We start from the raw sequence: 22,794 nt of genomic DNA, 5'->3' as shown, positions 1-22,794 counted from the left end.
GCCTTAGACACTGGTGCAGCACCAGGCACCAGGTCAATCATAAACTCTGTTTCCTGGTCAGATGGTAACCATGTGAGGTCTTCCGAAAAGACGTTAGAGAAGTCTTTTACCACACTTATCTCTTCCATAGGTGTAATCTTAGCTTCGATGTCCAGCATAGAGGCTAAGTAACACTGACAACCTTCTCCTATCAACTTCTGGACTTAGAGAGCTGAAATGATAGTTTTCTTAGGCTTCTTGCTTTTGTTGACTTTGAACACAAATTCCTTGCCTTCCTCTGACTTGAAGAGTACTTTCCTCTCCACGCAGATCAGGCTGGCCCTGTGTGTGGACAACCAATCCATTCCCAGAATTATATTGAAGTCCTTCATGTCCAGGATTATTAAACTAACCACTAGCCCATGGTCGCTTACTCGAAGAGGACAAGATTTGAAAACTTGGTCAAGCTCGACCTTACTTTCCGTCGATGTGCTGACCATCAGCTTCTGCTCCGTACTTTCCGGTCTAATTGGTAGTTTCTCGGCAAATGAAGGAGATATAAAGGAGTGTGACACTCCCGAGTCAAACACCACATAAGTAGGGAACACACAGAAATCATGCCTGACAAACACCGAATAACCAAACATGATAAACTCAACATAAGAGAGTTACATACAAGTGGTCAAGTACAATACCTGTGATGACACCAGGGTCAACCTGGCTTTCCTCATGAGTGACAGAATACACTCACCCCTGAGTTCTGTTGGCTGGAGAAGGGAGAAGTGAGCGAACAGTTGCCTTTGCCTGGGGTGCCTTAGAAGTCACCGTTGGCCATGAGCCTGCCTGTCGTAGATGTGGGCAATCCTTGACCATATAAACGGACTCCTTGCAGTTGTAACATACGAGAGTCTGGGTCCCATAATATGGAGCCGATGTAGCTTTGGGTCCCTGGGCCACATTAGAACGTGTTTGGTTGCTTACATCTCTAGTTGTTACATCTTTAGACTCATGAATCTTGATTTTTTTTACCGTTTGGTTGTTTACATCCGATTTACATCCTAAGATACATCAAATCTAAAGATACAGCATTTTACACTAAATATCTGAATCTTAAGATTTCACCTCATGAGGTGAAATCTTGAGATTCAAGTAATTTTACCCTATCATATAAAAAGGGTAACATCTTCAGATGCAAGAAAGAATCGTGAAAAAAGAGGCTTATCGTTGAACAAGGCAGAGAAGAACGAAGGAGAACGAAGGAGACAGTGCTGCTAGGAGAAGTTGAAGGAGAACGAAGGAGGGAACTTTGGTGAGTTCATGGCTATAGACATTGCACAAACATCATATCTCTTTCTCTCTCTCTCTCTCTCTCTCTCTCTCTCTCTCTCAGTCTCACTCTCTCTATTTTTAGGGCTTCTGGTGTTCGATCGAAGGAGAACAAAGGTGGAACATTCTACTGTTCGAGCTTTCTCTGTGTTTAAGTTTCTGGTGTTTGATTGAAGGAGAACGAAGGAGAATGAAGGTACAGGAGTTTCTGGTGCCCTTTCTCTCCCCCATCTCCTACCTGCATTTTTTTTTTTATTCTTTCTCATCTTCCTTCCCTTCTCTGTTGGCTGCATTTTTTTTGAAAGATCTTGAAATGGTTTTGTCATGAATAGATTGGACAGCCCAAAACTCCAAAGAATCAATAGTCCCTCTGGTTCAGATTCAGTCTTGATCTGAATATCCCTAATCACAGAGACGAACGCAGAATCGAAACACCGAAAGAAAAAGAAAACGAAAAAGAAAGGAGGGAATTTTCTCTTTTTTTGGGTAGTGTTCTAAGATTTTGTTTGGTTTCTAAATTTACTCGTGATTGATTGAATGGTGGAATAAAAACAATTAGTTGATTTGGTTACTGTTTCTTCTTCTTTCTCCCTCTCTAACGTATAAACTTCTCCCTTTATTTTATTAAGTTATTCCATCAGCTGCAATAATTTCTTTGCATATTTTGATTCTATGAAATTCTGAAATATAAAGGAATACCAGATACTGTGTAGATCGAGTGATCGATATTGTCAACAATATCTGCTGATTGTTACACCTTCTAGATTTTGAAACAGGGAATGCCCGAGCATGGACAGTACCCTCCTCAATTGTTTTAATACATTTTCCAGACTAAATATGGTTTGGCTGGTCTGCTTCATATGGCTGTGCAGCATTGGTCTGCTCTCATAATTATTTGCTTGTTCATTCTTAAATGCTTGTTCATATGCAATTCTATTGCGTATGAGAGGTCCATTCTTAAATGGTTCTGCTGTAATTTTCAACTCTTTTATTTCTTGTTTGAATAGTTTGATGCTTAAGAAACCATATGCATATCTAAGATCAATTCAGTGTGGTGTTAAACTGAAATTGCAATCCATGTTGTAACTTGGGTGAATATAAACCATATTTAAAGTCAAAACTCTATGGAAACATTGTGTATTGAACAGCCTTATGATTGGGTTGCAATTTTATTGAATTTGCATGTTTATTTTTGTTCTCTTATCATCCTCCAATCAGTTCAATATGAAGTACATCCACCTATAGGAGTTTTAATGCAACAGTGAGTTTTGCATGAGGATAGTTCTGAGTTCTAGTGTCTTTACATTTTGATTTGTAGATATACATATACATGGATACTGTACATGAGACTGATAAGGCCTACCAAGAGCGCAAGAAAAAAATAATTGTATTAGTAACTGTTGCTGCTGTTCTAGGAGCGGAGTATTATAGAAGAACGCATTTGGTTAGACAACCATATCATGATGAGTGAAGCCGAGGCTATGTTGAGACACAAAGAATCATAGGGGTATGTGACACCACATGTCGAAACATTACAAGAATGAGCAGAAGAGCATTTTTTAATTTAAGTAAGATGATGCGAGAGAGAGGCCTTCTACAAGATAGTAGATCAGTGCAAGTGGAGGAGCAGTTGGTAATTTTTTTACAAACAATTGGCCATAATCTTAAGAACCGTAAGGTTCTACATGATTTAGGTCGTTCAGGCAAGACTGTCAGTCGATACTTCAATATTGTGTTGGGTACAACAATTAAATTGGCTCCAATTTTATTGAAGCCTCCAACTAGAAGAATTCATGATCGAATATCAGGTAGTAGTAGGTTCTACCCATTCTTCAAGGATTGCATTGGTGCCATTGATGGTTCACATGTCCCAGCGTGGGTTTCGGTAGATAAACATAAGACATTTCACGATAGAAAGGGTAATATATCTCATAATATATTAGCTGCCTGTGATTTTGACATGAGGTTTACTTACATATTATCTGGTTGGGAAGGATCAGCATAAGATTCTAGAGTATTATATGAAGCCCTTCACACAAATGGAGAAACAAAGATGGTGGTCCCTCCAAGTAAATACTATCTGGTTGATGCTGGGTATGCAAATCAGAGGGGGTTCCTGAGGCCATATCGTAATGTTCGGTATCATCTGAAAGAGTGGAGAAACTCTAATATGCGTCCAACTGATAAAAAGGAATTGTTTAACTTGCGTCATTCTTCGCTACACAATGTAATTGAACGTGCCTTTGCTCTATTAAAGTCACGATTCAAGATATTAAAAAATCAGGTAGAATATCCTTTTAAGACGCAAGCAATGATTGTAGTAGCATGTGTTCTTCTTTACAATCATATTCTTACTCAAAAATACTCTTGAAGAAGAAGAAGAGTTTTTAGAAAATGAGAGTAGCGATGATGAATCTTCTAGTAGCAGTGATGAAACAGATGAGGAAGAAGATGATGATGATGATATTGTTCCCATTGATGATGAAGGGGTTGTTGTTGGTGATGATCATTAGGATGAATAATGAGAAGAGTTGACGGACAACATGTGGGCTGGTTGGAATGTAGGAGATGATGATGATGATTATATGACAAATGTTGACGATTGAACTATTTCATGGGTTTTTTTTGGATGATGTAATCTTAATTTTAAACATTTGAACATGTTTTGGACATTTTCATTTCCTTTAATTTGGTTTTAATTAAGTTTGTGGACTTTTGAACATGTTTTGAATATTATTCAAATATTGTGTTTTTGTGGGTGTGGAATGTTAATCATTTGTTTTATGTGGATGTATCATATTAACAGTTTTATATATTTTGATAAACTGTTTACAAATTCAAATAGTTGTATTGTATGATGTTGAGTTTTTCCATCAGACAGGCATTGTAAAATATGACTTCAATGGAATTGGGTTCCCAATCTAGGACAGAGGCATCCTGGTCTACTAATGTATCCAATCTGTTCCTAGAGTGCCTAATAAAACAACATAAGAGTGGGAGGTCAGGAAACAATGGTTTGAAGAAAGAACAATGGGTGGATATTGTAAAAATCATAAAAGAACGTTGCAACATGACATATGAAGTGGAACAATTAAGAAATCATTACAGAGTTTGGAAAGCAAGGATTAAAGCATTAGGTGACCTACAGAAGCAGAGTGGGTTGGGTTGGAACTCAGTGGACAACAAGTTCGATGTACCCCAACATGTCTGGAATGAATTTAAGGTAATGCATATTTTCCTATGCATGATTCAGAGGTCATAACTACTATATTATATTATATTAACATTGTCTCCCAATTGTCTCTTGGCAGAAAAAGGAAGAAAAATTTTGGAGAGAGCATAGAGTGCTTCAACTGCATTTGGATGTTGCAGTTTGGATGGGGAATGAGATTGCCACGGGGAATGATTCTTTTCACCCATTTGATGCACTTTATGATGATAATATTGATTCTGTGCCAATTGATGGTTTAGACAACATGGACTTTGATGCTTTTGAAGACAGTTATGTCCACCCAAATGCCAGTGGAATTCCAGTGGGAAGTAGCAATCGTAGTGGTCGTAGGCCACGTTCAGATGCCACAAGTGGCAAACCACCGAAGAAGAAAAAAGGGGGAGCTGATAAGGTAGCTAGTCCTTTAAAGGCAATAGCTGAAGCAATGAAGGAAATGGTTAAGAAGGACCCAGAAGCTGATTTTTGTAGCAATCTGTTTGCTACAATCAATGCAATTTCAGGCAAGATTTTACCAAGAAATGTGCTGCCAAATGATTTTTTCAAGACAGCAAGACCTTAGCAAACATATTAATGAAAGCAAATGAAGAAGAAAGGATGGCGGTATTGAACATGTATTTGCCAGTTTAAGATGCTGGACAAAGTAGGCTGGAAACTATTTGGTTGTGGACTTTTTTTTTTAAATTTGCTCTAAAACTGATTTCTCTTTTTTTTGGTACAAAACTGATGTGTCTCTTTTTTTTGGTACATTTCTATTTGGTTGTGGATACCCATGAAGTGTTTAATTTGGCTTTCATCAATATGTTTGGGTTGAGGTATCTTGTGTTTCCATGAGTTGTTTAGCCCTATGTCTAAAATGCATGAAATTGATTTACTTGTATACGTTTATTTAATTGTAAGATTGTATGAATAGATGGATGTCCAATACATGGATAGATGATGGTCATTTTTTTATTTTTTGGACATCTTATGAAAATGTCCAATACTTCAGGGAGAAGAAAGAATTCAATATGGTTAATTGTTTTTAACTCAAGGAGGTCAAAGTTCCATCTAATTATTTACACCTCGAAAGTTTTAAAAACTCATCAGTACCAAGGAATAATTGAGCTGTTGAAGCATCGAATTTGCTATTCCCTCTAGTAATATGTGGATTTTGGAACAGTTTTAATACTTCAAAGGACAAGTGACGTACCTACCTTCCCTTCCCCCCTCTCATTCTTTTTTTCATCCCCATTCCCTTAGTAGGGACAATTTCATTGTGTGCCTCATGTATGGGGATTTTCTTTTGCCTTCATTACTTTTGAGATTTTTGTTGGTCTTACGTTGTCTTTCAATGTAGATGGGTAATGTGGCAAGTTGTGAGGATTGTGGTCGTAAATGTATAATATTGACATCGCATACAACAACTAACCCGGGAAGACGATTCTACAAATGCCGCGTGCACAAAGATTTTTTTATGTGGGTGGACCACTTATGAATTTGCCCATGTGGACAAGGGCAATGCAAGGTTCGTAGGTGCAAGCAAGGACTTGGAGAAGGACGAGATTTTTGGTGTTGCCCACTATCCACCCCGGTATGACTACGCTTACCATAATGTATAATTTGTTTACATCCCATTCAATTAATTACATAGTATTGATTTATTTGTTTGTAGGAAAAAAAAGAAGGTTGTGGATATTTCAAATTTATAGATGAAGGAGAATCTTCAACTTCAAACCAGCAAACAAGGAATACCGCCGAAGATCTTACAATTGTCACATCAACACCAAGTTCTGACACAAACTATCTGCAAGGCATTGTCGAAAGAAAAATATCAGCTTCCCAAAAACATACAAAGGATTTGGAGGATATCCTGGACGTTATCAAAAAACTAAACATTAACAAATAGGACGAGATCTTGGGAGGAAGGAAGAGAATGTGACAAAATCACGTGGCATTGTCAGACCCTCTTTTTTTTGTTTTATGTACTTGAATCAAGTGACACAAAAATGTGAACCAACTTGTTTGACTGAATTCTATTTAACTCTTTTGTTGTCGGAAAAAATATTCAACCAAGGCATCATATAATTAAAATCATTCTACCAACGCATCATATAATTAAAATTTCATATAATTAATTAAAGAGGTAGCATGGAAGGAAATGTGTACACATAATAAAATTATTAAGTAATTTATCAAAAATTAAATTATTAAGTAGAAATATTAAAATTTTTAAATATTTATATTTTCATTTCAAACATATTTTATTATTACTAAATTATAAAATAATAAGTATAAATAATCTATTTCATATTGCATTTTATCACATTTTGGGTAGATTCAAGTTTCAGAATCAAGGTAACCAAACACTTATTCTGGTAGATTCAAGTTTCAGGATCAGGGTAACCAAACAATTATTCTGGTAGATTCAAGTTTCAGAATCAGGGTAACCAAATAGTTATTCTATTAGATTCATTCACCCACAGATACTTTGATCTATAGATGTTACATCTGAAGTTGTGGGTACATCCAGAAATTTACACAACCAAACGCATTCTTAGGCTTACGGGACTGTATTGGAGTTGCAGTCATGTAGGCCCCTCTCTTCTGGAACTTGTTAGGTCCCCTAGAGTCATAGGATGACATTGGCCTCTTGCCAGCTTGTATGGCCTCCTTATAGTTCTCTCTCTGCTAATCTTCAATCATCTTAGCAGCCTGAACCACTTTCGCATAAGTAGGGTACTTGAGCAGCACCACAGATGTACTCAAGTTGGCTCTTAGCCCTCTTTCAAACCTTCTAGCCTTAACTTCCGTAGCCTTCATGTGTTCCGGGGCAAAATAGAAATGCTCTTCAAAGGCCTGCTGATTTTTGAGGATCGACTTGGATCCTTGGCTGAGGCTTATGAACTCAACTTCCTTCTTATATCAAAAGTTCCCTGAAAAGTAATTCTTAAGAAAAGCTTTTGTGAACTGAGCCCATGTTGCATTTGGGTACTTAGCCCAGAAATGTTCTTTAGAGGAACGCCACCAAGCATCAGCGTCGCCTCGGAGTTGGAAAGTGGCACATCGAATCTTATCGATGTCATTACACTACAGCACCTCAAATGTTACATCCGTGCCCGGATTTACTATTAAATAATAATTTCTCTCTCCTAAGGCGTGTAGATTCTGCTGCCATGTATGCTGGTGAGCTGTTTTCCCTTGTGGTCAAACTGAGCCACAAGATCATTGACCAGTTCATGGACCTGCCTGTGGAGGAGAGGTTCCTTAACCGTTAGTGGGGAAGATTTGTATGGTGATTTCGTTGATCATCCTCCTAGCACGAGTCCACGGAGTGAAGGGTATCAGAAGGCATCCCGTGTCCCCACACCTAGATGCCTCTTTTGGCGATGAGCTTAACATTGCGATTGGGAAACTATTCGGGATCATGAAAGACATGTCGTGACGGTCGGGGGTAAGGTACTGCCTTGTGAATATTAGTATACCTTTCCCTTATTGACCTTGATGTGTGGGCCAAAGCCCGACCACTTTCCTTAAATTTTTGCCCTTACAGCAGCAACGGACACACGAGCAGGCTCACCAAGACTGTATCCGTCCATTAGTCCGCCTGTGCTGTTTCGGGCCCTTTTGTGTTTTCCTTGTGTGGGACCCACACCCCATGCCCCGGGCATTCTATCAAGTCAACTAGGCGAGGTTGGCCTCACCCTTGGTCTCCTTAGCTTGTGGGTTGCTATGTAGGTGGACCCATTTGCTTGTTAGACCTTTTAAATGAGTTTTGACTCATAAGGTCCAAACCAAACAGGCCCTAAATGGGGGATTGGATATAAGACTAAGGCTTAGCTGTTAAGCCTCATTTACTTCATTCACCTACCCAAAACATTAGAGGCTTGGAGCATTGAAGGCTTTGGTGGAGGAGAGCTTGGAGGGGCTGTGGAGGTGGAGAATCATTCATAAATTCAACCTAGAGGTAAATGACCTCATCTTCCTCCCTCTCTTTTCCATTTCAGAGTTTGGGGAATCCCTTGGGATCTATTCCAAGCTTGGGGATTCTCTTGGAAACCCATTAAACCCTATTGGAATGCCCCTTTGAGACCTATATTTCCCTTCCCTTAATGCCGTCATGGATTTGACAACCTAATGTTGTTCAAGCATTTGAGACCTAGCTAGGTTTGGGAAGAACCTTGGAGAAAGATCCAAATCTCTTGAATCCCCTAAATTTCTTAAAGGACTTTGTAAGTTGGACCTCCAACGAAGGTTTGGACTCACCTCCTTAACCCTGGGACCTTTATTGATCCATGAATGAAGGGCTGGAGGTGATGATCTTTGCAGCTTTCAAAGGAATGGCAACGGATGAACGATCGGACTCATTGTTGTGTATCCGCCCGTTAGCCCGTTCAGCCTAACTTGGCTGTTTGATCTAGGCGGAGCCACGAGCGGACCCACTTAGGTGAATCCGCCCACAGCTCAGGTCACTCTTAAGTGTGTCTCAGGGTTTGGATGGATGCACGAGCGGATTCATGTTCCACATCCGCCCGTGAGTCTGTTCCATGTATTTTCTGGGTATGGCCTGGACGGATCCATGATCGGACTCACCTGGCTGACTCTGTTCCTTCATTCGTCCCTGCTGTCTTAACCCAAACTTCAATTACACTATTGGGACCCTTTGTGGGGCCCACCTATATACTTCTAACACTACTTTCACGCATCCTCAGACCTTGGAATCCATGCAGGAGTGCGTGCATTAAGGCAAACCTTATCAAACACCCCGAAAGACAAGCAAGCAAACGGTGAGTGAGCTTTGGGTGATGTTTGGGCTTGATATATACATATAGAAGTATAACTATATAGATTACACGATGGTTTATGTGCTTGCATTCATTCTTGCTATGTTGCATCCTTGCATATTAAACTATGTTGGATACGAATTGATAAAATGTGGATATGTTGCTTTACTTTATTATATTAGGTTACGGTGCCAGGTATGCCGGTGCCAGAGCCCCAAAATTTGTATTATTATAGTCTTTGTTTGCCATCCTAGTCTTTATGCGTCGAGCCGTGCTGGTACTCGGGTACTAGATGGAATGGGACGTTAATGCACTCGGAATACCTCTCAAGATGATAGGACTTGCATGTAGTATATCTGTGGCTAGGACTTATGTGGAGGTGGGAGAGGCCAGGTCAGGGGTAGTGATGGCTATTGGGGTCTGCCACTGGCTATGGCTTCTACTGGCGTAGGCTCCCTCGTGATAATTGAGGTTTCACTGGGGCGATAGGATAAGTGACCCTCAGTGTCTTCTGAGTTATCACAGTAGCATATACCATGACTTAGACTGTTTGTTAGGTGAAAAATATACTTAACATTGCATGCATCATGGACTATGTGTGATTGTGTGTATGTGCACTACCCTTTCCCCTCACTGGCTTAGTGGAGCTAACCCCCCTGTGTACACAACTTTTAGATTTTGATGCAGGTGATGGATATTTGGCCGGCTTAGAGGTACAGTCGGCAGAGTATGATGGTATCGGTGTAAAAGAGCCTGAGTATGTGTCAGAGGAACACGACGATGGTTGCCCCTGTTATGATTGTGCTTATGGGCACTGAAATTGTTGGGGATTGTCCCCACTTTTGTTATTTTGGGGCTTTGTGCCCGTTATAAACACTTTTGTGGTAACTTATTAATATTCTGAGTAGTTATGTCATGGTCAGCCGATGGTAAACACTAATTATTACGTTATCATTTAGTCACCTGAACATACTGTAACTGCTTATATAAATATTGCTTCCGCTTATGATAACTTTGACAATGAATGGAATATCTATTTCCTTTTTGCTCAAATGTAATTATTTGGGTGGGTCCTTGGGTGATGACTATGCTTTGGGACAATGTGTTGTTGATCCTAGTAGGAATTGGGGTGACTTGTGTCATCCTAATCACCCTCTTGACTGTGCTTACGACATAAGCTAGGGATAGGGGCGTGACATCAAAGATTCTCTCCAGATCCCTTATCCAGGTGGCTGGAAAGATAGAATCATGAATCAACTTGTAGAAAGAAGGAGGACGATGCTTTTGGAATTTCTCCAAAAGCTTAGAGGCATCAGCCCACTCTGGCGTTGCATTTTGGACTTGTAGGGCAGCCGGAGGGGAAGGAGGTGGATTTGGCACTACTTGCACCACATGGACTTCGACTGCAGCTGGTCTCGGAAGAGGAATAGCAGGTGTGGCAGTAGCTGTGAGAACAGGGGCTACGTGCACCGGGGGTGGTACTTGTTGCCCTTCTTGACCAACATTTTGGAGCTAAGTGGTCACTTTCTCCATGAAAGTACGCTGCTCATGTTGCGTCTCTCGATGTTCCCATTGCATATCTCATAAAATGTTCCCCAAAAGTGCGGCAACATCCGCATTAGTGTTAACTGGAGGCGGTACAGGCAAAGCCTCTTCAAAAATGTCACCGGCATCATCCTTAGGAGGGGAACGATTCCGGTTGCGGGTGTTGACCATGTTTCAGCATCTGTCATAAATAAGATGTTGTACAGGTTAGCTTACAAAACAAGGGGAAGCAATGCAAAGTGCCTCGAGGGTACAAGTATAAAGACTTACACAAAAATGTGTGTAGCAACACACAGGGGAGGAACCAAGGTCCTAAAGGTAGAGCTGAGCCAGAAAAATAGGCCAAATGCCCTTTAGAATGCGGGCGGATTCACAGACGAAACTATTCCTCTAACTCCGTTTGTGACTCCGTCGCCAGAATAGGCTGGATGGACTTACGGACAGATTTGCAATGTGAATCCGTTCACGGCTCCATTTTTAGGGTGCCCATTTTTGGCCAAAACACCGAGCTGTATAGAACTACTGACGGATCTTTGGTCATGGTTTCGTTCGATGTTCCGTACATTTCAAAGAACAAAAAACTCAAATTTTACGCTCGACGGATTTATGGATGGAACCACGATAGTGGATCCGTTCGTTCGTCCATTCATGAAATTTTCATAAAAAAACAAACCATGAGTTTTCAAAACTCATTTGGATTATTTGGAGAGAGAGGAAGCATAGAGCAGGGGAGCCCTAGCCTTCATCCGTTTGAAGTTTCTACACCCCTACTTGGTGGATTTGGGCCCTTCATCTTTAAGATTCCAGCCTCCTACCACAAGGTATGTGTTCTCCTTCCTATCTTGGCCTCCTAGGGTCTGTTTCTAGGTTTTTCCCAAGGTTTTTGTTGGTTTCTTCTTCCCTTTTCTCATTTTACTGTACTAAGTTGCATGAAGGGCAATGGAATAGTGTTTCCCTCAGATTCTATTGCTCTCAATCAATTTGTGAACATCCCACATCATCTCTACTCCATCGATTAGGGAAAGGGTTGGGTAAACCCCTCCCAAAACCGAAATTTCCCTACTATTTTTGGGCAAATCAATTTCATACTAGAAAATGTGTTCTAATTCTTCATACATTCCATGGATGTGTTGTAATTTAGATGTATTCTTACTTGTTTGGCATCAATGTCAAATTTCTAAATGGAAGTTAGGAGAAAACTCCCAAATTTCTTGCTGTTTTTGGGAAGGATATGGTTCTATGGCTTAAATGTGTTTATCTCCCCTTTTATTACTCCCATATCCAGGCTATTTGCATTGTTTATGCTTGGGTATTATTGTTGAATCGATTTCATGAAAAGGTGTATTGGGCATCCTCTCCTTAAACCCATGTTCAAGGGAGTTACACTCCCTAACAAGTTTCTAAATTCCCAAATTAACTAAAATTGTTAAGTTGCTATAATTTGCATATGTTCTCTATGTTTTGGTTGAAGTTAGAGTAACCTTACCACCAAAAAAAAAAAAAGTTAGAGTAACCAAGCACATGTATTGTCTTCTTTTACTTGTGTGTAGGTGAGTAAATTGAAATGGCTCCCAGGAAAAGGGGAAATAGGACTCCCGTAGCAGCACCAGCACCCTCTGATGCTAGTTTGTTTGTGTTTGCTGAGGCAGAGAGACTGTACAATGACCGGAAGATTCTAGTGGGGAGAGAAGCTATCCCTAATGAGCTTGTTGCCTTCAAGGTGGGACAGCGATTTGATAGGCTGGGGTGGTTTAGCATGTTGTCTCCTCCCAAGCTTTACTACCACAGGCTGGTCAGGTACTTCTACTCCAACCTGTTAGTCATCCAAGAGGACGCGGTAAGGCATCGGGTCAATACTTTTGTGAAGGGAGTAAATATCTCCTTCAATGAAGTGGAGCTGGGGACCATACTTGGGGTGATCTCCAATGGAGATCGAGTCTATCACCCACCAAGGAGGGACCCACTCTCCTATGTGTCTAATACAGAGTATAAGCAGCTATACTCTACACTGACCAATGACAAGTATGAGTATCGGGTGAATTTGACCAAGTTTGGTAGGTTACTGCGTGTCACGCCCCCATCCCAATAAATGATATTTTACAACAAAAAGGGGGTAACTGGGATGACAGGAGCCATCCCAATACTACCAGGATCACAGATACAGTGTCCTGAGCCACAGTCCACCCTGTTATCAAGTCATGATAACATCAGAGCACGTATCCAATGAAATAAATCATTCCAATTGCAGAGTTAGCAGAAGCAAAATTTATTTAAATCAGATAAATATAAAGCATCGGTTCTTTAGTGATAACATATAATACAATTACAATATCCCGTATCCATCTATTTTGCTCTGTATTTTTACACATAAAGTTTATACATGAATGAAGATGAATACATAAATAAATAATTAAATCACGCCACTAGGGACCATTCTTGGGTGTACATCAACATCCAAGTCCAAGCCACCGGCTCTACTTGATTCGCATCCATAGGTGCTCATCAAAAAATTACCTGCATATCAACTAAAAGGGGTTGCGTAACGGGGTTAGCTCCACAAGCTAGTGAGAGAGCAAAGGGGAATGCACACACACACAAATACGCAATTTCAAACAGTTCATGATGCATGCTAATGTTAGATTCATTTTTCCACCTAGCACATAATCCTAAGTCAAGTGTATGCTACTGTGATAACTCAGCAGATACTGTGGGTTACTTAACTTATCACCACAATAAAACCTCAGTTATCACAAGGGAGCCTACGCCGGTAGAAGCCATCAGACCACCCAGTGGCAGACCCTGATAGCCATCACTACCCTTGACTTGGCCTCTCTCCCCCACAGGCAATAGGTGCTCAGACTATCCAACACATAAACCCCTATTGGTAAGGGTCATAGCATAAGGGAGCTAGAATCCTAGCCACAGATATACTACATGCAAGTCCTATCGTCCCAAGAGGTATTCCGGGAGCATCAACGTCCCATTCCATCTAGTACCCGGGTACCAGCACGACATGGCGCATACAGATCAGGATGACAATTAATAATTTTAATGACTTATTTCTGGGGTTCTGGTACTAGTACACCCGATACCGTAATCCGATACAATAGTGAGAACAGTATCACATCACATTTATAGCAGTTCACATTCGAGATAAATAATACAATGCACAAGATGCTTATAATTCATATAATAGCATGATAATGATTGTTTAATATATATCCAAGCCCAAACAAATCACCCAAAAACCCACTCACCAAACTTAGGTGTCACCCGGCGTGGTTGACATGAATCTCACCGGTGCACCAGCTATCCATCGAGTTGGGTAGCCCAAAAATGCAAGAGCAAATGTTAAAAGATGTATAGAGGGTTCTTATGTTATGCCCCCAAAAGGTCAAAACATGAGGGATGGATCCAACGACGGAACTTTTACCTAGATCTGTTCCTGCATTCATTCGAACCCTGAGACATACCTGAGAGCGAACGAAACCACAGACGAAACCGCCTTATGAATCCATCCCTGCATCCGTTCGTTCCCTGAGACATTCCCGAGAGGGAATGGAACCACGGCCGGGGGCAACTGAGTAAATCCGGTCCTGCATCCGTTCGATCCTAGTCACTGGGATGCACTGGACGGACTGTCGGACGGGACCACGACAGTGACTCCGTTCGTGCGTCCGTTAGAGTTCTTTCTAAGATTTCTTAGGGTTTTCCCCTCCAGCTTGGAACCTGGAGTTCACATGACACTCAGGGTCATGGAGGGGTGTCCTAGGTCTCCCTAAGGTCACTAGAACCTAGGCTTACCTCATGGATCAAAGATCACAAAAGGGTTTGGCTCCATTTGGTCCAAGGGTAGGGTTTGGTGATTTAAAACCAAGGAATCAGCAACAATGGTTGCAAAATGGTTAATAAGAACCTACATTAGGGGGTTAGTCTTAACTATTAGAGCCCCATTTAAGGGCTAGTCCTCACCTTGAGTCCCAAATGGAACCCTAGGTTAGCTCAAACTCAAGGAATCTACTTCAACTCAAAAGGGTAAATGGCAAAGAGGGAGGTACCAAGAGATAGAGCATACCTTGGTGAGTGGAGCTCCAATCCCAGCCCTAGCCAGCCTTGAAGATCCCCCATCTTCTTCCTCCTTCTTCCCTTTTTCTTCTTTTTTTCAAGCCTTGATTGAACAACAGGAGGAGGGAAGGTAGGGCAGCCAAACCCCTTTGGCATGCCTTCCATCTTCTTCCTTTCCCCTCCTATTCCTCTTCCTACTTCTTCTTCTTCTTCTCCCTTGCCTCTTCTCCACCACGGTTTGGCTTGGACGGGGAGAGAAGGGAGAATATGGGGTTAAGCCCTATCTTTTAAGGACTAAAAGAGGCCTTAGGGTCTGTTTCCTGAAGTGTCTCTAAGACACAAGATAGTCTTTTGGGTTTAATTGAACCTTAGGGCCTGTTTGGCCAAGGTCTCCACCTAATTAGTCTATCTAGTTAGGTCATGTTTGGGTTTGCCCTAAGTCTCATAAAGGACACATTAATTCTAGGGCTTGTTTGGTTCCAGCTAAGTAAAAGAATCTATTATTTATTTAAATTAAGTCTTGTGGGCCCACTTTCATGGCCCAACTAACCAATTGATGGTAAGGGTGGGAGTCCAGAAACATTACGGATGGATCCACGAACGGAACCAATCTAGTGAGTCCATTCGGGACTCCGTTGCTACTGTTAGGGCCCAAACCTCAAGGAAAGTTGTGGGACTTTGACCCGTACTCTCAGGACTTCAAAGGGACACCTATAATAGTAATTTAAAGTTCAAGGTCACAGGTGTTGACCATTGCCACCGTAGCATTACCCGTTGTTAAAAGTCTAATTTGACCCGGGGTATTAGGATATATTTCGGGTGCGGGTGTAACATTCCCTTAACCTTATTAAAAATTTTGTCCCCAAAATTTGACGCATCTAAGGTCTCAATGGGTGAGGACTGTTAAATAACAACACTTCCAGTCTCCCACTACACGGACTTAGTTAAGGGTCCGGTCAAGGTGGGGCAGTGCCTATATGACACGGCAAGTCAGGACTTACAATTCCTCTTCCTTATAGGGTCGCATTACTATAGGAGGTGAGGTTCACAGTAACCCCCACTCAACTGCGTTAAAGGTCGATGATTAAGATATATCAGGGAAAACAGGGTCTCAAATACAAAGTTAAGCCACAAGGAACAGAAGGTTCCTTAGATCTTCCAGATCAGGTCGGTATTACACTCTAGTCACCATTAAGTTACAAGATTTAACTTCATCTAGTCCTTAACACAGGGTTCATATTCTGAATGCTTTCACTTCGGGTTATTTCATTACCTATCCCAACTTTAGAATGATTTAAAATATTGATGGAATCTCCTATTGTTCACTCCCAGTATGGAGGGAACGCATTTGGTGATCCATTCCCCCATTCATATCTATTGTTGGAGAAGGTCTTGTTACATCCTTTAGTTTCAGCCTTCACCATCTCATAATTTACAACTCGATCAACCCATCAGAGAAAGCCTACAATGGTCCTCTTTCGAGAACAAAACAACCTTTTTACCAGTTTCGGTCTAAGCCATTCTTTTTAAGTAGGTCTTAATAATTAACCTATCCAGTCATTGTCAATTCATTGCCCACTAACCTACAATCAACTTGATCAAGGTCTGGGCAAGGTCACATTAGTAATTACATGAAAGCCATCATAGTTAAACATTTAAGCCATCACACATACATAAGTACAAAATAAACTCAATAAATATATTTACATCCCTATGAATGTATCCACCATCAAGGTTAATTCATAAGGGTGGGCAAGTCTTAGGTACGGTACACTAAGTCATTTGGAAAGTCTAAACACGACTTGAGACTCCATCTATGGGTCTAAATAAAAATTTGGATGGACCAAGCAAAACTTACAATTTGAGTTATCCCTAGCCTATGAGATGTCTTGAATGACTTTTACTTGTTCAAGGTCTCCATTAGTCGTTTAGACTAAGTCGTCTAAAATACGAGTTCGACATTAAGTCGTACCCTTCTTGCTTTGTCTTGCCACAAGTTTGTATTTGGTACTCTCATTAGGGTTCCCACTCCATATAGGTTTGGTCCTGCTAACTGCTTAGTTTCAATCATTCATGGGGCTTAAGGATTTTCATCTTCAAGGGTAACTCTCCTTCTCTCACATAAGAGGGGAGCCATAGCGTGTACTAATGCCTGCCATTTCTTACTGGCTTGGCCAGTTGGCGCAGGCCCTAACATTTCAACATCATAACATTCAATTAGATTAAACAATAATCATGAATGGGTTAAACAACATGGGTGTATAACTAGAGTATAGGCACATAATCATCACATATAGGTGTGGCCACAAGGTCTCACAAATTTGGGCTCAAAATCCTAAATGAAAATGGATGGACTCACAGACAGAATCAATGTTGTGAGTCCGTTCTTGGCTCCATCAGAAAATAGGCAGGGCGGATTAACAGACAGATTACATAATATGAATCCATTCATTCATCCGTTTTCAAAAAGTTGGGTTTGGTAAAAATACCGAAACGAACAGAACTATGGATGGACTCACGATGGTGGATCCGTTCGATGTTCCGTGTAGTTCTAGAGACGAAAATTTATAATTTTGTGCTGGGCGGATTCACGGACAGAATCACGATGGCGGATCCGTTTGTGCGTCCATTTGAAAAATTTTATAAAAACAGAGCCACGAGTTTTTCAAACTCATTTTGGCTCCAAAAGGGAAGAACACAACCGTAGGGCAAAAGCTCTCTAAGGGACTTTTGTTCGAGCATTCCTTGCCCCTCCTTGGTGATTTTGGTGAGCCAATACCCTAAGATCGATCTCCTCCGACTCAAGGTAAGGTTCTCTCCCTGTTTCTCCCTTCCTTTCTCTCTTTTCCTCGCCCTTCTTCCCTAGGGTTTTTCGGTTCTAATTCCTCTTTGCTCAAAGGGCAAGATCATTAGGGATTTGCATGTACATTTATCTTACTGTTTGTTCTTCCAATCCATGTAAATGCCAAACCCATGCAAAGACTCTATTGGGGCTAGGGTTTTTGATTGATTTATGCCCTAATCGATCAATGACACTATTTTAGTAAATTTTATATGCATGTCATGTCTTTTATTGAATTTAAAATTCTTTTTGAGGAAATCTTGAGATTAATTGTCAAGTTTGCCATTTTTTGTTGAATTACTTCAATTGTTTCTAGGTATTGGTTGGGATAAAATTCTCAAATCCTCACTACTTTGGAAAAAACCTCAAAGGCATGACTAATCCATTATATGCCCTAGAATTTCATAGAAAATAATTCCATTGACACATCCTCAAGCATGCTCACTTGTTCGTGTGGTTGTCCGTATTGAATTTGAAACTCATCCCTTCCCCTTTTACTTTATGATAATCAATCCTTGTCTCTTGTTGGGGTTCTCATTAACTCCATTTACTTGTTTGATATTTGATTTGGGGATGTAGGGTAGGCAAAAGTATAAACTGTCCCTATTGATTTCATCCCTTCATGTTTATGCCCTAGGGATTTCATATAGATTTTATATATATATAAATCTTGTCTCTTCTCCCCAATTTAATCATATTTCCAATGGTAATCATGTCTTATCTTCTCATTGTGTAATCCTTCTCATCCAATAATTTCCATACAACCTAGGCATTTGCATCTATAATTATACTCGCCAATCTGATCTTATTTATTCCAGTTTGGCTCAATTATTGTTGTCTTTTGGGTGGTCTCTTGTGTGTAAGAAATACCCATGGCTCCTCGCAGGCAAAATGATTTAGCCATAGTGCCAGCTCCCCCTATCGCCTTCAATGTGGGGAGGTTTATATCGGCGGAGACCGAGGAAATTTTCCGAACACCTTCATAACAGAAAGATTTTGGTGGAGAGGGATATGGTAGTGGAGGAGTTGATTGCCTTCAAGGTGGGCATCAGATTTGGCAAGCTGAAGTGGAGCAGCATGCTAACCCACCCCGATTTTTACTATATCCCACATTGGTTAGGGAGTTTTATTCCAATTTGGTGCTAGTCAAAGAGGATGGAGAAGGTGTTAGGTTGACCTCTTTTGTGAAGGGGGTCACTATTGCCTTCAATGAGGTGGAGTTAGGGACACTTTTGGATATTTCTGCAGAAGGGGATAGGGTCTTTTATGCACTAGGCAGCGATCCTAACAGAAGTCTATCTCCTGCAAACAATTAGAAGTTGTTCAAGGCACTCACCAATAACAAGTCTGATGAAAATAAAGATCTTACAAGGGTTCCCCCTTCTCAGTAGGTTCTTACTTTCATTGCCAAGACTAACTTGGCTCCCTCCAAAGGACACAGCACCCAGCCTCCTTTGATGGTAGCAGCATTGGCGTACTCTTTTTACACTGGTTAGCAGACATGCCTTCCATATGTGATCGTTCAGCACATAGCCCATGCGGTGGCAAATCCTCGCTGTAAGAACACCTTGCCATATAGTAGACTGCTCACCCAAATTTTCCTACACTTTGGGATAGACCTCGACCATGAACCCAAAGAAACAAGCTCCGAGGGGCCTTTTGGGTTTAATGCCATATAGAGGATGGGGTTGTACTGTAACTACGACAGTTTCGGGGAGCCGATCAAATATGGTGAGGGTGGAGGGCCCAGAGAGATCGAAGAGGAGGATGATGACATAGAGTTCATGGGATCCGAACCACATGCTACAGGGACTTCGAGTGCTCGAGAGGGAGGTGGAAGTGATGTTCTGTTAGCCATCAAGCGGATGAACCTGAGGATGATGGAGGGTTTTGAAGAGGTTAAGAAGTAGTTCTCTTCTCAGGGTCAGCGTCTCGAGAGAGTAGAGAAGGAGTTGAATGATATCAACACCTTCCTCTTCTATGGTGGTAGTGAGAGGACTGATGACTGTGACGGCATGGAGGACTAACCCATTCTCCCTCAGAAGTACAGTTGTTTTTTATTGGAATCTTTCTTTACTTGTCTGAAGTTGGATGTTGTTGGAACTGTTTTACCCTTTTTCTTCTTTTTACTTTTATTGCTCTATTTTCTTCTCTCTCTTTTTTTATCAATTTGGTTTGGAAAGTTTGGTGGTGATGGAAGTATGTATTTTGAACTAGGAAGGATACAATTACCTTCAAGGGAGGAATTTAGGAACAATTTGACAGTTGGATTTGGTTTTATATATATATACCTATTCCCTCATTTGGATCATTTTGATAATTGTGGGTTGTTATATTCGATTTACTATTTATCACTCACTTAGGACCTAACAAAATAGTATCACGGTTATCACATAACAGTTTATGTTTTAAGTCCTAAATTCCATACTTGCCTATTATCTTCTAGGTTCTCAATTTCACTACAATCAGTTTTCTCCTATGTCTGCATACAATTATTTATGCTCTTGAGGCTTTTAATTTAGAACCTAATTGTAGAGAACGAATTAAGAGGTTACGCCAGACTGTGGTCGATACAGAGCATCATTTCTCCCAATAAAAGATATTTTACAAGAAAAAGGGGGTGACTGGGACGACAGGTGTCATCCCAATACTACCAGGATCATAGATACAATGTCCCAAGCTACAGTCCACCCTGTTATCAAGTCATGATAACATCAGAGCACGTATCTAATGGAAAAATCGTTCTAATTACAGAGTTAGTGGAAGCAAAATTCATTTAAATCATGTAAATATAGAGCATCGATTATGTAGTGATAACACATAATACAATTACAATATCTTGTATCCATCCATTTATCTCCGTATTCTTACACATAAAGTTTATACATGAATGAAGATGAATACATAAATAAATAATTAAATCACGCCACTAGGGCACCATTCTTGGGTGTACATCGACATCCAAGTTCCAGCCACCGACTCCACTTGATTCGCATCCATAGGTGCTCATCAAGAAATTACATGCATATCAACTAAAAGGGGTTGCGCAATGGGGTTAGCTCTACAAGCTAGTGAGAGAGCAAAGGGGAATGCACATACACACAAACATGCAATTTCAAACAGTTCATGATGCATGCTAATGTTAGAGTCATTTTTTCACCTAGCACATAATCCTAAGTTAAGTGTATGTTACTGTGATAACTCAGGAGATACTGTGGGTCACTTAACTTATCGCCACAATGAAACCTCAGTTATCACAAGGGAGTCTACGCCGGTAGAAGCCATCACACCACCCAGTGGCAGACCCCGATAGCCATCACTACCCCTAACCTGGCCTCTCTCCCCCACAGGCAATAGGTGCTCAAACTATCCAACACATAAACCCCTATTGGTAAGGGTCGTAGCATAAGGGAGCAAGAATCCTAGCCACAGATACACTACATGCAAGTCCTATCATCCCGAGAGGTATTCCGGGTACATCAACGTCCCATTCCATCTAGTACCCGGGTACCAGTACGGCGTGACGTATACAAATCAGGATGACAATTAATAATTTTCATAACTTATTTTTGGGGTTTCGGTACCAGTGCACCGACACCATAACCCGATACAATAGTGGGAACATTATCACATCACATTCATGGCAGTTCACATTCGATATAAATAATGCAATGCACAAGATGCTTATAATTCATATAATAGCATGATAATGATTGTTTAATATATATCCAAGCCCAAACAAATCACCCAAAACCCACTCACCGAACTCGGGTGTCACCCGACGTGGTTGACATGAATCTCACTAGTGCACTAGCTATCCATCGAGTTGGGTAGCCTAAAAATGCAAGAGCAAACGTCAAAAGATGTATAGAGGGGTCCTATGTTATGCCCCCAAAGTTAAAATCAAGTTTCAACCAAGACAGCACGGACGGACTCATGGATAGAAGCAACAGGGTGAGTCCATCCCAGACTCCGTTCAGGCCAAAAGGTCAAAACACGAGGGACGGATCCAAGATGAAACTTCCACCTGCATCCGTTCGAACCCTGAGACATACCTAAGAGCGAACGGAACCATGGACGGAACCACCTTATGAATCCGTCCCTGCATCCGTTCGTTCCCTGAGACATTCCCCATAGGGAACAGAACCACGGACAGAGGCAACAGAGTAAATCTATTCCTGCATCCATTTGATCCCAGTCACTAGGATACACTAGATGGACTGTCGGATGGAACCACGATGGTGACTCCGTTCATGCGTCTGTTGGAGTTCTTTCCGAGATTTCTTAGGGTTTTCCCCTCCAACTTGGAACCTGGAGTTCACATGACACTCAGGGTCATGGAGGGGGTGTCCTAGGTCTCCCTAGGGTCACTAGAACCTAGGCTTACCTCATGGATCCAAGATCACATAAGGGTTTGGCTCCATTTGGTCCAAAGGTAGGGTTTGGTGGTTTAAAACCAAGGAATCAACAATAATGGCTGCAAAATGGTTAATAGGAACCTACATCAAGGGTTGGTCTTCACTATTAGGGCCCCATTTAAGGGCTAAGCCTCACCTTGAGTCCCAAATGGAACCCTAGGTTAGCTCAAACTCAAGGATTCTACTTTAAATCAAAAGTGTAAATGGCGAAGAGGGAGGTACCAAGAGATAGAGCATACCTTGGTGAGTGGAGCTCCAATCCCAACCCTAGGCAGCCTTGAAGATCCACCATCTTCTTCCTCCTTCTTCCATTTTTCTTCTTTTCTTCAAGCCTTGATCGAACAACAGGAGGAGGGAAGGTAGGGCAGCCAAACCCCTTTGGCATGCCTTCTTCTTCTTCCTTTCCCCTCCCATTCCTCTTCCTACTTCTTCTTCTTCTTCCTTGTCTCTTCTCCTCCACAGTTTGGCTTGGAGGGGGAGAGATGGGAGAATATGGGGTTAAGCCCCATCTTTTAAGGACTAAAAGAGGCTTTAGGGCCTGTTTGCCTAAGTGTCTCTAAGACACAAGATAGTCTTTTGGGTTTAATTTAACCTCAGAGCTTGTTTGGCCAGGGTCACCATCTAATT

The 22,794-nt window shown here is 41.2% G+C and overlaps 1 protein-coding gene across 1 annotated transcript; it reads left to right on the top strand.

The window, feature by feature from the left end:
• Positions 1 to 4,198: 4,198 nt before the first annotated feature.
• Positions 4,199 to 5,096, top strand: LOC122668588. Its single transcript, XM_043865133.1, has 2 exons — positions 4,199 to 4,528; positions 4,617 to 5,096. Exons 1-2 carry the CDS (start codon positions 4,199 to 4,201, stop codon positions 5,094 to 5,096), a joined length of 810 nt encoding a protein of 269 aa, XP_043721068.1.
• The last annotated feature ends 17,698 nt before the right edge of the window (positions 5,097 to 22,794 follow it).

Source organism: Telopea speciosissima, chromosome 7, assembly GCF_018873765.1.
Source record: "Telopea speciosissima isolate NSW1024214 ecotype Mountain lineage chromosome 7, Tspe_v1, whole genome shotgun sequence".
NCBI classification, from domain to species: Eukaryota; Viridiplantae; Streptophyta; class Magnoliopsida; order Proteales; family Proteaceae; genus Telopea; species Telopea speciosissima.
The sequence above is the reverse complement of the archived record's forward strand: the minus strand, read 5'-3'. Positions and strand labels throughout refer to the sequence as shown.

Bases quoted from the DNA above. Each gene is read 5' to 3' on its own strand.
- LOC122668588 (XM_043865133.1), top strand. From the start codon at position 4,199: ATGACTTCAATGGAATTGGGTTCCCAATCTAGGACAGAGGCATCCTGG. The intron at 4,529-4,616 runs GTAATGCATATT...GTCTCTTGGCAG, and splicing joins ATGTCTGGAATGAATTTAAG to AAAAAGGAAGAAAAATTTTG.